Source organism: Homalodisca vitripennis, chromosome 1 (genome assembly GCF_021130785.1).
Source record: "Homalodisca vitripennis isolate AUS2020 chromosome 1, UT_GWSS_2.1, whole genome shotgun sequence".
NCBI lineage: Eukaryota > Metazoa > Arthropoda > Insecta > Hemiptera > Cicadellidae > Homalodisca > Homalodisca vitripennis.
In genome coordinates this window covers 64,653,538-64,667,716 of record NC_060207.1, presented here as the reverse complement: position 1 = coordinate 64,667,716, position 14,179 = coordinate 64,653,538, and the positions used below count along the sequence as shown (strand labels likewise).

The 14,179-nt window shown below is 31.5% G+C and overlaps 1 protein-coding gene across 2 annotated transcripts in view; it reads left to right on the top strand.

Moving 5' to 3' along the window:
- Positions 1–14,044, top strand: part of LOC124363369 (ABC transporter G family member 23-like) — a 53,070-nt gene extending 39,026 nt beyond the window's left edge. For both annotated transcript variants that reach the window (XM_046818626.1, XM_046818621.1), the window contains exons 7-16: positions 1,124–1,267; positions 3,630–3,757; positions 4,257–4,473; positions 6,583–6,760; positions 7,681–7,796; positions 10,331–10,401; positions 11,450–11,538; positions 12,859–13,035; positions 13,201–13,287; positions 13,699–14,044. In XM_046818626.1, the coding sequence (XP_046674582.1) occupies positions 1,124–1,267; positions 3,630–3,757; positions 4,257–4,473; positions 6,583–6,760; positions 7,681–7,796; positions 10,331–10,401; positions 11,450–11,538; positions 12,859–13,035; positions 13,201–13,287; positions 13,699–13,925 (1,434 nt within the window). In that variant the 3' untranslated portion in view covers positions 13,926–14,044. The remainder of the gene's footprint in view (positions 1–1,123; positions 1,268–3,629; positions 3,758–4,256; positions 4,474–6,582; positions 6,761–7,680; positions 7,797–10,330; positions 10,402–11,449; positions 11,539–12,858; positions 13,036–13,200; positions 13,288–13,698) is intronic.
- The last annotated feature ends 135 nt before the right edge of the window (positions 14,045–14,179 follow it).

Genomic DNA, 14,179 nt, shown 5'->3' with positions numbered 1-14,179 from the left:
CTACCATAAAATACACATAGTTTCAAAAATAATCAGTCAATTCATAACCTTCTTCCTTAGATTCATCATGGTGTTAAATAGAATCATCTGATTTTAAAATAGTATACATCAGCTGAATCCAGAGGCAAAACTAAGGAATAGTATTAGGAGGACAAAACCATCCCCCCTCCGTCCTAAAAGTATTAATAAATTATAAAATATACCCATATCATCAAACTCGTTTTAAATGCAGCAGTTAAATGTTTTACTGTGAATTAGTCCTAATTTATTTAAATTTTGATTTATTCCATAACCCCTGATGCAGTGTGCTTTTCAATAAAATTCATCCCCTCCCCCCCAGAGCCATCCTAGTTACGTCACTGGCTGAATCACATCCAGCTATGTAAGCTACTGTTAAGAGAAAAGATGTTAGTGCTTGCTGGCATTTGAATGTTTTGGAAGGTTTGAAGATTTCTGAATAACACAATTTCCTTATTAGTTATGAATGGGTTTCAACAATCTAATAAGGAACTATATGTGAAATTACTCTAAGGTCAATTTTCATTACTCTCAAATTTTCAAACAGCGTTAAATTTATAATACTATTTATTCTAACTTACCTTCAAGCAGGCTTGTAAATGTAATAAGTGCTATAATTTCATAATGATTCAGACCGAACTTGTTGTAAAAATAATATATTCCAGATGGCAGTCAAACAAGTGTTCAATAATGTAGATAAGTATGATTTCTACCAAAACCTGGTACGATTGTATGGTGCTTTAATCTGCCAGAACAAATGTGTAAGCCACGTCCACTCTAAGTACAGTTTCAGAATCATAATAATTTATAATATTTTGTGGAATTTAGTTTCTCAGTTATTGCACAACATAGATTACAAAATTAATTATTTTAAATAGTGGAACATTTCCTATTTTGAGAATTCATTAAAGTACCCACAATGATGCACACATTGTAATATTTAAAATTGTTTCTCTTTTATTAAGGATTTAATAAAAGGAGTTTTTAAATTTTTATTTTATTTTATTATCTTTTATTGAGAGTTTCAATATATGTGACCCATTAAAGCTAATTACATTTCATTCCTAGATATAGGTCAATCACCAGTAACCCTTTCTGTCTGTAGATTGGTCTGATGAGGGAGGGAGTTCTCCTGGCTGAAGAGTCACCCCTCAGTCTGATGAGGACTCACAATTGCGATAACCTTGAGCAGGCCTTCCTCTATCTAAGCCAAAAACAGTCCACCATCCAGACCACAGAGGAACTTCAGGTAAATGAAAGGCAGGCGCAAGCTATTCTAGCACCGTAGGCAAAATACACTTTGACATCCCTACACACACCACCAACTCGATCTCTCCTTACAGAAACTCTATGACAAAAACAGAACTTCTTCCATGGCATGCTTTCGTAACGAGACTTTAATTACAGATACAAAAGGACATTTTACATTAGTGTTTATTATTACAAATATAAATTTAATAAATGCAAAGATTATTCTATTGTAATTCAGAAAGAACTTAATTTCCAAAAATGTATTTAGGATTTATATATCATTTCACTTTTCACCCTTTAATTTTTGTGAAAGATGACACAACTTCACTTAAATCTGGATAGCCTTATTTAGCTCTTATACGTATAAGGTCAAGCTTTTTAAGTATGGGACAAAAAACATTAAAACCAAACTGAGTGATTCACTTACATGAGTAAAGGTTTATACGAGTAACAGAGATGGGAATACAGCGATGACACAGTAATATGAACCTTCAAAGTCATCAACCACAGAGTCATTGCACCCAGTGCCGCATTTCCCTATAGGCCCACTAGGCCCAGGCCTAGGGCGCAAAATTTTAGGGGGCGCATAAATTTTAAAGTACACAAAAGAAAAAAGTTGCGGCGGCGGGTGGTGTTGGCGCTCGGCGGGGCGGGTGGCCAAGGTCAACTAGGTCCGGGGTGCGACGTTGATTCATTCATTGGTTCATTGCTTTTATTTATTCAAAACACTCCTATATATATATATATACTATTGTAATTATCTTTCATCAAAATTACGTAATTAAGAAATTTACTGGATTTCTACGTCAGTGTAATCAGAGTCCTCTGGGGGGGGGGGGGGGGCGCGCTCTTTGGTCTGTAGGCCTAGGGGCGCCGAATTTGTAAATCCGGCCCTGATTGCACCTACCCCTCGCACACACCACTGTCACTGTAGCTGTTGTCGTGTAATAATTGATCTGATTAAAGTTGAGTTTCAAAGTAACCACCCTCAAAAGTGGTGACCCTTCGTAAATGGAACCTTCAGTACATATGGGTAGTGCAAACGCACAATGAGAGACAGCAGGAAAACAGGGGTAAAATGAAATAAACTCATATATGGTTGTGGAAAGTAAAAACTAAAGGTGAAATCTCAGGTGCGTTTATTTTGTTGTAATACTTAACTTACATAACTAACATATAAGGAGGTTTCTGTCTATGCTAATATCATTTTAACAAATCTTTGAGGGTGATTGATCCACACCCATATGCAAATTTTTAATTATCTCTCCAGAAATTGAACCCGTACTCTGAGTTAGAGCGCCATAGCCTTACATTTTGATTATGGAAAAATAATTGTACTCACTTTGAGAATTTTTGTGATTAATTTAGAATTTTAAGTTTAACTTTATTGGCATTGTTCTATATTAGTTAAAGAAATTTGTTTTGTAAGGATCTTTTATGAATAAAATCAAAATTAAAGGTGTAATATCTCTACGGGTTCTCTGTCAGAAAGTTCATTAAAAACGTCAAAATGAGTTTCAATATCAATCACACAATATCTTTTTAATTGGTCATATTAAACAATAAGACATTTTCTACAAATGAAAATATTGCTTTTTGAATAACTGATATATTTTACCTCAATAAATTATATGTTTTAAGTATTATTACACGTTTTCAGTAATAATAAACAAGTTTAACAGTTTCCTTAATCATCCTATGTTCCGTGTTTAGATTTGGATACAATGTTGTTCTCATATGAGAAAATGGTACCTATATTCCTGAAAGGATTAAGTTAAAAATATGTATCGGCAATAATTGATCTGAGCTCTTATTTATTGTTATAAGAATCATAAATGATTGTATGATTAAACTTTTCTCCTTTGGTAGATGAAACATTACGTTTTGCTGTTTTCAATCTCAACAAAGAGTGTTCTATTAGACTATAAATTTGATAGTGAATATTTAGCTTAAGTTATCAAAGCAAATGTTTAAATTAAAGCATCTTAATCTTAATTTTATAAGTATTTTAAATTTTTGTAAAATTTTATAACATGAAAACAATGTATTTCAATATACAGTATTTCAATCATACAAACTCAGCCAAACTTACTTATATGCCCATACAAACAGACAATTCCCTAAAAACAATTTTTGAAGATTCCAAAATAGACAGAATACCAAAATGTTAGATTTTGGGCCATAATAGCATCCTACACAATGTATGAAGTCCAAATTAATAATAGATTTATTGCCTTGTTCTAGTACATGAAATAAAGTGTCCAGGATTTGTTTTAGAGAACAAACATAATTGTCTAATTTTTAAAGTAGGTAGGTAATTATACATAAATACACTAATCGTTTCTTGTTAACATTTTTAGGCGTTAGAATACTATCCAACAACCAGAAATAAAACATCATCACCACTAGATGACAAAATGGAAATCAAACTATGCAGGGTAAAAGCTCATCTAATAAAAACTGTTTATTGGATGAAGAGAAATGTGCCGTAAGTATCTACATAATAATACATTATTTGCACAGTAACAACAAATAAAGACTTTTTTCTTTTGTTACTTCAGGAAATGAGATCTAATCTGAGTGATCTTTATTTGATCAGTTAGTTTGTTCTAACATATTAAAAAGAATTATTTAGTGCAAGTCTTTAAAAACGTACAAGAAAGGATTGTTGTAATGTAGTAGTAATGACTACATTGTATGTTTAATCTGATAAAAATAAACAAACTCTCATTTGATTCATATCACTTAATATTTGCTCATTAAATAAAAATATTAAATTTTATTCTGGTTTTACTTATGTTGGGTACTTACTAATTTGTGTTGTTAATCAAGTGTTATTTTTTCAATTGGTGTTTTAAAGACACCTATTTGTAATGGTTAAATGCTGTACAGTGTGTACTATAACTTTAGTTTGAATATTATTCTGTTTTACTTGTGGATATAAAAATATATTTTTCCTGCTTAATAATTACAAGTTTTGTTCTCAGAATAATGATGTTCCTCATGATGCTACCAGTAGTGCAGTGTGTACTGTTTAATCTTTGCATTGGACAAGACCCTAAGGGACTATACATCGCAGTGGTGAACGAGGAGACCCCACAGGGACTGAAAGAGTGTGACTCCATGGGGTTGTCGGGCTGCCATATTAACTCGCACCTTAGCTGTCGATACCTCCACAAACTCAGGGACAAGACTATTAACTTGGTAGGACTCATGTTAATTGTTGTACAATATTTAAATCTGATATCTTCAATTGTTTGTTTTCTTTGTATATAGAAGATTGTTTATAAAAAATAACTAATCTGAGTATGAAAGTAAAATAACTAGAGGTAAAACTAACTTGCTTCCCTTAAGATGACTGTATACAGGAAGAATCCTGGTGACAAAAAACTAAACTTAACCCTTTCACTACCAATTTTTATTTTTTTAAATTTTGTTATAATCTTGTTCCTTTTATTAAATTATAACATGTATTTTTTTTTAATTTTTATTTTAATATTTACTATTTTTTATGACTTTTTTTTAATGGGACACATATGTCCCAGTGGTATTTAATAATGGGACATATTTGTCCCAATGGTATAGGTAAATAATAATCACTGTTTTGCAAAATGTAAGTTTATTATTGTTTTGTGCAAAACAGTGTTAATATTACAAAATTAAGATTTGTTTTCTGTTTAGATACAATCTATAAATGATACTTTGAAAAGCAGTCCTTACAAAGAGGTATATTACATTCCACACACATGGTTTTTGTTCTCTATTCGACTTTATTTTCAGAGCAACTTTTGCACCTCCTTCTGGTGGTCCCTTCAACTGGTAAATGTGAGCCAACATTTACCATAAATTTTGCCTTTTTTGATGGTCTCCCACAGCTCATTCTTCTTTTCACTGATGTTTTTTTCCGTCCTTCACACAACAGTTGCTCAGCTAGTGGAACAACAAATGACAGTAAAGAGGTTTTTTTATGTTGAATCTCTTCATATAAAATCCAAGCGTTTACAACAGAAGTTAGCAAGAGCTTATAAAATACCTTCTTCCACCACTTCTTAGATTTTCTTTCAAAATCATTTTTTTGCATTCGCTGAACATTTGTAACAGTATCCTTGTGGAAATTGCTGAGGACCACAAATTCTTTTGAATCCTTCTACCTAGCAGCAAGGACACCAAGATCATTCCCCAAAAAGTCGAACTCTCCCTTTTCCAGCTTTTCATCAAAGTGTGGCATGTTTTTTCTATTACTAATATAGGTAGCAACACAAGGGTGGCTGATGGTATTCAGTATGTTTACAGAAGTAAAAAGCCGATCAAACGATAGTGCAACATTTTCTTCATTTCATTTTCAGAAGTTACACTATTACATGTTACTGATGCAGCAGGAAAGACTGATGATGCTGCTGGAAACTCAGAGATTGCATCCTCCAACTCATGATCAGAAAAGAGTTCATCCTGCTCACTATCAGAATTGTCTGTCAGAATATATTCTGGATCATTGTCACTATCGTAAAATAGTTCGATGATTTCAGAAGGAAACTCATTCAGTTCCTTGTCAATTTCACTTGAGCCTAAATTGTCACCCATATTAACTCCTATACCAATGGGATATATTTGTCCCACTGTCCTCTAACATTGGGGCATATGTGTCCCGTGAAACAATTACAAATTTAGTTCACTGAAAAATTGGTAAAAACTTATACCAAATATAAAAACTACATATATGACCAACGCGAACACCAAGTCTAACTCACTAATGAACTAAATAACACATTTAAACATAGTGGACAATTATTTACTAACATTACATGACCATAACCTCAAACAACACACGTTTTTGCAACAATATGGCCAATATAAAAAAGCTGTTGCTAGCAAAGTTGAAGCTGTGGAGCAGCTGGTTGTCAACCTAACAAAAACTAAATACCCCACTTACATAAAAACACTTAAATTTACCTTTATTTTCATACAAATTATCATTTATATTTTTTTCTGTTTTGTCTGGGACATATGTGTCCCAGTAGTAGTGAAAGGGTTAAGGTAACTTTCTTCGTCTAGACTTATTGATAAAGATTTAAAAATATCCCTCAATGTATGTTTTTAAGTTCTCGAGTCAAAAACTGTTCTCTCCTTTAAATAAGAACTGTTATATACTTCGTTTAAAGTTTAAGGAAGACACACAAAAGATTTTTAGTGAAAAATGCTTAAACATGCTAAAAATTTAGTCTTGCCTTTTTTGTTTTTGCTTTAAAAGGCAATACACTACCAACTATTAATAATAACTTAAACATTGAGTATTTTATTTTTCAATGATTTTAGATCGAGTTTGATACTTTGGAAGAAGGAGTTGAGGCTGTAAGGAAGAATGATGCATGGGGTCTAATGCACTTTACGCATAATTACACCAATACATTGATGGAACGAGTGAACTTCACTAGAGATGCAAGCAATTTGTCTATAGATCTCAGCGAAGTCAACATCTGGATGGATATGTCAAGTGAGTTATTGATATAATCTGTATTAGATTAATGTAACAACAGTTCTAATGCCTTATTATTACAGTACGATGGAGAAAGTTATGCGTATAGTATGACCATTTGATTATTAAAAACAGTCAGTAATTGTATCATTACCTCACACAGATCCGCTGATGGAAGTGTCATGTTATCTTAACTCATGGACTGTCATATGAAGATTATTTACATGACGGTGTAGATGGGATGGTATGGCTTTACATGTGGTATTAATAGCCTTTGGAGATTTGCCATTGTTATATGTTACAAAATTGGAACACTATGTTCCGAGCATTGCATCTTACTGAATCCATGAAGTAAAAACAACATCTTTTTAAGAATGATATAATAACAAACAGTCATAGTACATTTAATCTATTAATACGTGTTATATGTTTGTTTGCTACGTGTGGATTAATCAAAGTATTACAGTAAAATAGTTGAAAGGCCATGCCTTTACTATGGTTCACCACTATGATTTGCTTATTGCTTCTATGTACATGCTTTACATTATATCCTATTTTTGAAACACAAAAACCTGTTTATACTTTTAAATAATCCATTATCAATAATGAAATTTAAACTGTGAGAATAGGATTAGGTAAAGTATAAATTCAAATAAAATCACCATAGTAAAGGCGTGCACTTTCAACTATCTTATATGAATACTTTGATTAATCCACACATAGCAAACAAATATATAGCATGCATTAATAGATTAAATGTAATATGATTGTTTGTTTTGCTATCATTCTTAAAAAGGTTTTGTTTTACTTAGTATTTTCAGCTCAAAACTAGTTCAGTAGTTGTTCAGTAGCTCTCAGTACTTATAATCAATTTTATCACCTCTCAATTGTTTCCATCACAAAACTTAATTGCTCACTGATGAGAGATTTTATTTCAGATCAGTACATAGGAAATCTTCTGAGACGTGACCTTCTGTTTGGTTTCATCTCATTCCTTACAGAGGTGTTTGAGGATTGTGGTTGGCCAAAGGCAGCAGCTGGCATTCCAATAAACGTGAGTACTCCAATGCTATCTGAACTATGCTAATCCACATAAGCCTTTTTCTTGAGATTATGGAGTAATTTTACACACAATATGAGTGATAGTACAGATATTCATGTTTGTTTTCTTGTCAAACACTCATTTCAGCTGGATACATGGAGCCGTTTCAAAAAATAATCGGGAGAAATAACTTATGGGGTAAAGAGATTTTCTCATACATTTTTAGTCACAAATTTATGCTCATTACTAGCCATCATCCGGTGTAAAAGTGTCAGATCTAATATTACAGAGATAGATGATGATCTATCCAACATTTAAGTACCGCTACAATGTAGACAAGGTAGGAGTATGCCAACATCACATGTGTAACAGGTTTCACTGAGGTTATCTATAGCACATTTCAATCTCGTGATGTGATGTGGATAGATAGACAGACAGACAATCATATAGAAAAGAAATTTTAACATTGTGTGGCAGACAAAAGAGAAATTATGTCATTCTATTGAGTGATAGGATTTGACAACGCTTAGCCAAATTCCATGCTCAAACATGCATCATCATAGAGCTCATTCTTGTCTATGTAGTAATGAAGTTTCATGCAACATTTAAGATCACAGATTAAATCTTTCTCGAGATATTTGCTACATGATATCCATCCACATTTTTGTTCATTAAGTTAGGTTTCTAATAGCAGTGTTCAAATATTTAATAGTTTCAATGAGCTAGGGAAGATACTACAATGCAAGAGTGCATGCAGTGAAATCAAATATTATCGAACTCAGTGTTGTCTATATATAAATGAAGCTTCATGCAAACTTTCAAGTCTATAAGTCAATTCGTTTTCAAGATATTGTACATACAGACAGTCAGATAGACAAAAATTAAATTTGCCAGCCCCTTGAGATATAGGCTTTGCTAATGCTCAACTAATTATAGTGTGGATTGTCTATCATGATTATCACTTGAAACTGGAATAATCGAGTCAGAGGTAGATGTAAGGTGATCTGGAAGCATTTGTGATCAATCAGACAAAAACTCCTCTCATAAAAACATTTAAAACTGCTAGATAACTAGTTCAATTAAAGGATGTTTTTATAGACAGGTCTAAAGAGTTAAATCACAAACCGTGAATAGTGATGTATAAATTTCAGTTATGATGACTGTTCATTTTAGAAAAATAGAATTTATGTACCTCATAATTTGGTAATCTTAAAGATTTGTAAACCTACAGAGTCCATAAAGGCCACATGGATTATAAACAGTAAAGGCCCTGCTAGAAGTTATAAAGGTAGCCCAATAATTATAGTTACTATTTTTATGGTTTTGAACTGCCAATAATTTAAAAGAGTAGCAGTTAACAAAAGGTACTTAAACTTCATTTGAAATTAACATAGTTAATTAACATTGAAATGTTAGTCAATTTTGTTTCGCTATTATTATATATTTATTTTTACTATCATTAGTTTGTCACAGGTTCTGTAAGACCTAAGTTGTGAAATCATTCATTCAAGCATGTGTAATGGAAGGGATGTACTTATGAGTTAATGGTCTTCACCGTATAACTATGAATATATATATATATATATATATATATATATATATATATATATATTTTATAATATAAGTGCTAATATTTTGATAAAAACTTTTTAGGGTTCAAACTAAAACATTGGTAGTGTAATTTATGAACAAACACTCCAAAAATTAAGAAATTTTATTTTGTGAGGCCTTTATTCAATGAACACATCATAAGACCCAAATAACTTAAATAGAAGTAAAGTAATAATACAAACAATTTAGACTTAAATAAAAACACATACCATTAAAAATACAAAGAGATAAAATTTTAAAGACTAGGATGTATGTCTATTGTATATATAAAAATTAATATTTAATTACATTAAAGGCAGTAACAGTGAATTTTGGAATATTCTAAAAAATATGGGAATATATTGTATTCTTACTTTACTTTTATTTCAGTTATGTTGGTCTGATAATGTGTTCATTCAACAAGAAAAGCCTCACAAAATAACATTTTTTAATCATTGGAGTGTTTGTTCATAAATTAAGCATTCGATTCCAATAAGAAGAAGCTGGTCGAATGTATTAGTAGTGTACTTAGGATGCAAGTATCACAGAGTATTTGGCAAAGCTGATAGGGTGACCTGCATCATACAAATTAATGATGTCACATCTGAGTGAAGTTATGACTATATACCACATTATGTTAGTTATACAACTGTGGCAATTTTATAAACGAAAATCAATTTAAAATTTAAGCATAACCAAAAAAATATCATTATTATTTTGCAATACATATTTTAAATTATACAAATTAAATGATTTTAGTTTAAAATTTAGCATTTTTATAATATTAGTTCATACTCCTCAATGTTTGATTGCCTTATCAAACCAATTTTATAAAATTAAATGGAGTTGTAAGATCTTAACATAGATACTTCAACATCTTTTAATACTAAAATTTTATCTTAAATTTTAAGTACTGTACAACTATACATCATACAAATGTTAAATCATTGTTTCAGTTTAAAGATGCTGTTTATGGATCTAATAATCCAAGCTTTGTCCACTTCACCACACCAGCTATAGTTAATTTGTAAGTACTGTTGTTTAAACTTATGTTGTATTAAATAACTAATTCACAGTGACTTCATTTAAAGAGATTCTGGCAGATGATAATAAATAGTTATGACTCCACAGTGAATGTGTTACACATGCAAAGTGTAAAGTGTAACATGTGTTTCTCAGTTAAAACTTCTCTTTAATTTATAACACCAGATTTGAAACAAGTAGCATCTATTTCTGCACAATAAAAGGAGACCTATGTCAAGTTATGGAATGATTTGGTTAACTTTTTATGATAGTTAAAGGTGGTATGGTAAATTAAATTAGAGAAAAACAAACTCTGAAAAGATGTTTGAGCTTTTCTTTGTATTTTTGAAGGATAATCTTTTTAGAGCAACACTGGAATAATCTTGGATTTTGTTCCAAAGGAAGTTTTCTAAACCATGAGCCATCTCAATTCCTTATTTTTAGTTACTGAGTTTTGCAACACATCTCTTGATTAACACCCAGTCCAGAAAATAATTTTATTTTGGAATCTACATGTTTTCAGAGGTGTTAGGAGTAGTTTTGTGATAAATTGTTATAACCTGGATATCTACCTCCTTGGTTCCAAAAATGTTCATAGGTTTCTTCACTTCGTATCTTGTTCAAAATGTTAATACAATTTTTATATCCATACAATAAGGACGATAAGTTTGTACCCTATTAAATGGTAAAAAATTGTATAAGCCAATCTTCACATTGATTGTGTTTGATAAAAATTTAATTTTAGTTGTATAAAATGTAATTATTCATTAAGACTCAACCTAACCTACTTTCCAGAACTACTGGTAATGTGATAATGTGAAAATAGTGCAATATATTGCCTAATTTGTAATGGCAGCAATTTTGTGCCTATAGTTGGCATTATTTATTTACTATGGGATTGGGAATACATGTCTTAATTTTCATTATTCTGCTTTTTATGTGCAGATGATGAAAACTGCATATTTGTGTTACATAAATACAGTTAACCAGATTAATTGTTACAGTATTTAAAAAAATAAAGTATGTATTTCAAAATTAACTTGATTTTGCAGATTTGAATTTTATTTACCTATGATGTTTACTGTGGGGGCAATTCTGATGGAGAAAATGCAAGGCCTTTTGGAGAGAAGTTTGGTTGCTGGTAAGTTATTATTGTATGGTTACTTTAAACATAAGTAATTTATTCACTGAATGGTTACAGAGGAATTCAAAACAACATTATTTCTGATTTTGTTTGGAGTTACAAAGTAGAAAAAGCATTTTGAATAATCTAAATCATGAAATTGTAGTAGAAATATACTACTACTTTTAAGCTGTAAATAATTATTATTATCAATAAGATACATCTATGGTAAAAATAATAAATTATATTAATTATAATTTAATAGTGTACCTGTGCAATGTGGCTTAATCAGTTACGGAGAAGAAGCCAACGTATGTCGGAGCAAAGCTGTGGAACGCCCTCCCACTAGAACTGAAGAGGAGAGACCGGCTGCAGTTTGGACACAAACTAAAACTCTGGCTTCAAGACCATCCATTTTACACGATAAATGAATTTTTAAACAGAACTTTCTAACCTGTGTAACAAAATAAAATCTGACGATTGTACTGTTCTCTAAGAATATGTTCAATAAAGAATAATAATAATATGTATTACTACACAGAATGTGAAAAAGAGTAGTAGGTTTTACTCATTATAGAGCAGTAGTGAAGATGTTAAAAACAGAAATATTTACATATAAACAGTATGAATTCTATTACAGATTGATTTTTTTCAATATATGTTTTTAGTCAAAAACAGATGGACTCCTCTGTCACAGTTGCCTGTCTATTTTTACAGTCTGCATCTTGCCTTGTGCTTGCTCCCCTTCATTATATTCACCACAATATCACACTTTTTCCTGGCTAGGTGTAAAGGTATTCATTATCACGTCCATGTTGTAGATACAACAGGACCCTAGAATGAAACAATTGTCGATTTTAATTGGGTATTTTTGTGCTACCAGTGCAATCATCATGAAAAAAGTAGTAATCATCATTTTACCAACTTTCAGGAAGGCTAAATATCGAATTTTGATAAACAAAATTCATTTGTAGGAGAAAATGGCAGTTTATCTAAACATCTCATGGATCATATGTTAACTCTTTTCTTACAGAGTGTACATAGAATAGATTGAACATTGGTATTCAAAAGGCAAAGTAAATTACATTTTTTATAAATAAAAACATGTTTATTTCATATACTTTACATAGCGTAAGCATACTCTTATATTCCATAGTTTTTCCATGGCCTAATTTCAAGATTGTCTCAGTTTTTACTATAAATGACTGAAATTCTTTTAGAATACTCAAAAGATTTTTTTACTTTTGCTATCTTCATGAAAACATAATGGGCCATATTAGTAATATAAAATATATTTCGATTGTTTTTCAAACTCATTCGTATTGCTTTGTCTGCCAGGTACTACCCTTGTGGAACTCCTGGTCACCCACGTGTTGGTACAACTAATTGTCCTTGCAATCCAGACCCTTCTCATGATGATCGTCTGCTTTGTCATCTTCGACAACCCCATGGTTGGAAGCATAACCCTAATTTGTATACTGTTACTACTGATTGGAATGAGTGGAATGTGTTATGGTGAGCACATTTATTTACAAAACTAAAAAAATATGTATTAAAATAATAGTATTATACTGTTTATAGAAATTATTTCCTTTTGTGATCACTTGATAATATTCATACATATACAGTTTAAAAAAATAGACTGATATTTGTTGTTAAATTTTTTTACTTGTTTTTTAGGATTTATGGTGGCTGTTTTTTGTGATTCTGACACTTCTGCCACGTTCATGGGTCTAGGAAGTTTCTTCCCTCTTTCCATGCTAAGTGGTAAGGAACAAGGGCAATTTTTACATGTTGTGATTATACATTTACTATTGAGGTTAATTGTAAGAGAGTACTGTACGTATAGTCCCAACTTCACCTCCATTCCATAAGCTAATTCCATGGCTTCCTTTCAGCCTAATTTCATTTCACTTTTCACTTCATATCCTTCTGTAACTGTTGTACAAAAAAATGTGTTAACATGAACAAGAATGGCTGCTTCTTGGATGACTAACCAATGAATGATCCAGTCTTTCTAAATCATCTAAGAACCTGATCATTGATGATGGGTTGAAAATTAACCCAACCAATTAATTTTGTGGTTCTGTGATGGGTTTACTTCATTCTCAAGTAGTTTAAGTATTGGAGAGGATCTTAGTTCAACTTCACCTTGTAATATGATTCTTCTTTTTAAAGGGATGGTGTGGCCAATGGAGGGCATGCACTATGTCCTCAAGTCCATTGGCTGGTTGTTGCCACTCACCCTTTCTACCGAAGCATTCCGTGGCATCTCTGCACGAGCCTGGGGTCTATCCCACCCAGCAGTGTATCGTGGCTTCATCTCCTGTCTGGGTTGGATAGTCTACTTCATGTTGATAACTGTCCTCATAGTCAAGTGGCGTAAAGGTCTTGGAAGCAAATAATTTGAATTTTTTCCCAACAGTGGAATTTTAATGGTAAAATTTAATTTTGTAACTTCTGTACATATTCACATTTTGTTATACCTTTTAATTAGCATAATAAAGATATTTTGTTATTTATTTAATAAAAAACTCTAAAAAAATACTTTGATTTATTTCTTATTCGAAACATTTTACAGTAAACGAATTACATAATTGCTTTCTCAAGAAGTTAACAACAAAGCAATGCGATATGCAAGGAATGAGAATAAAACTGA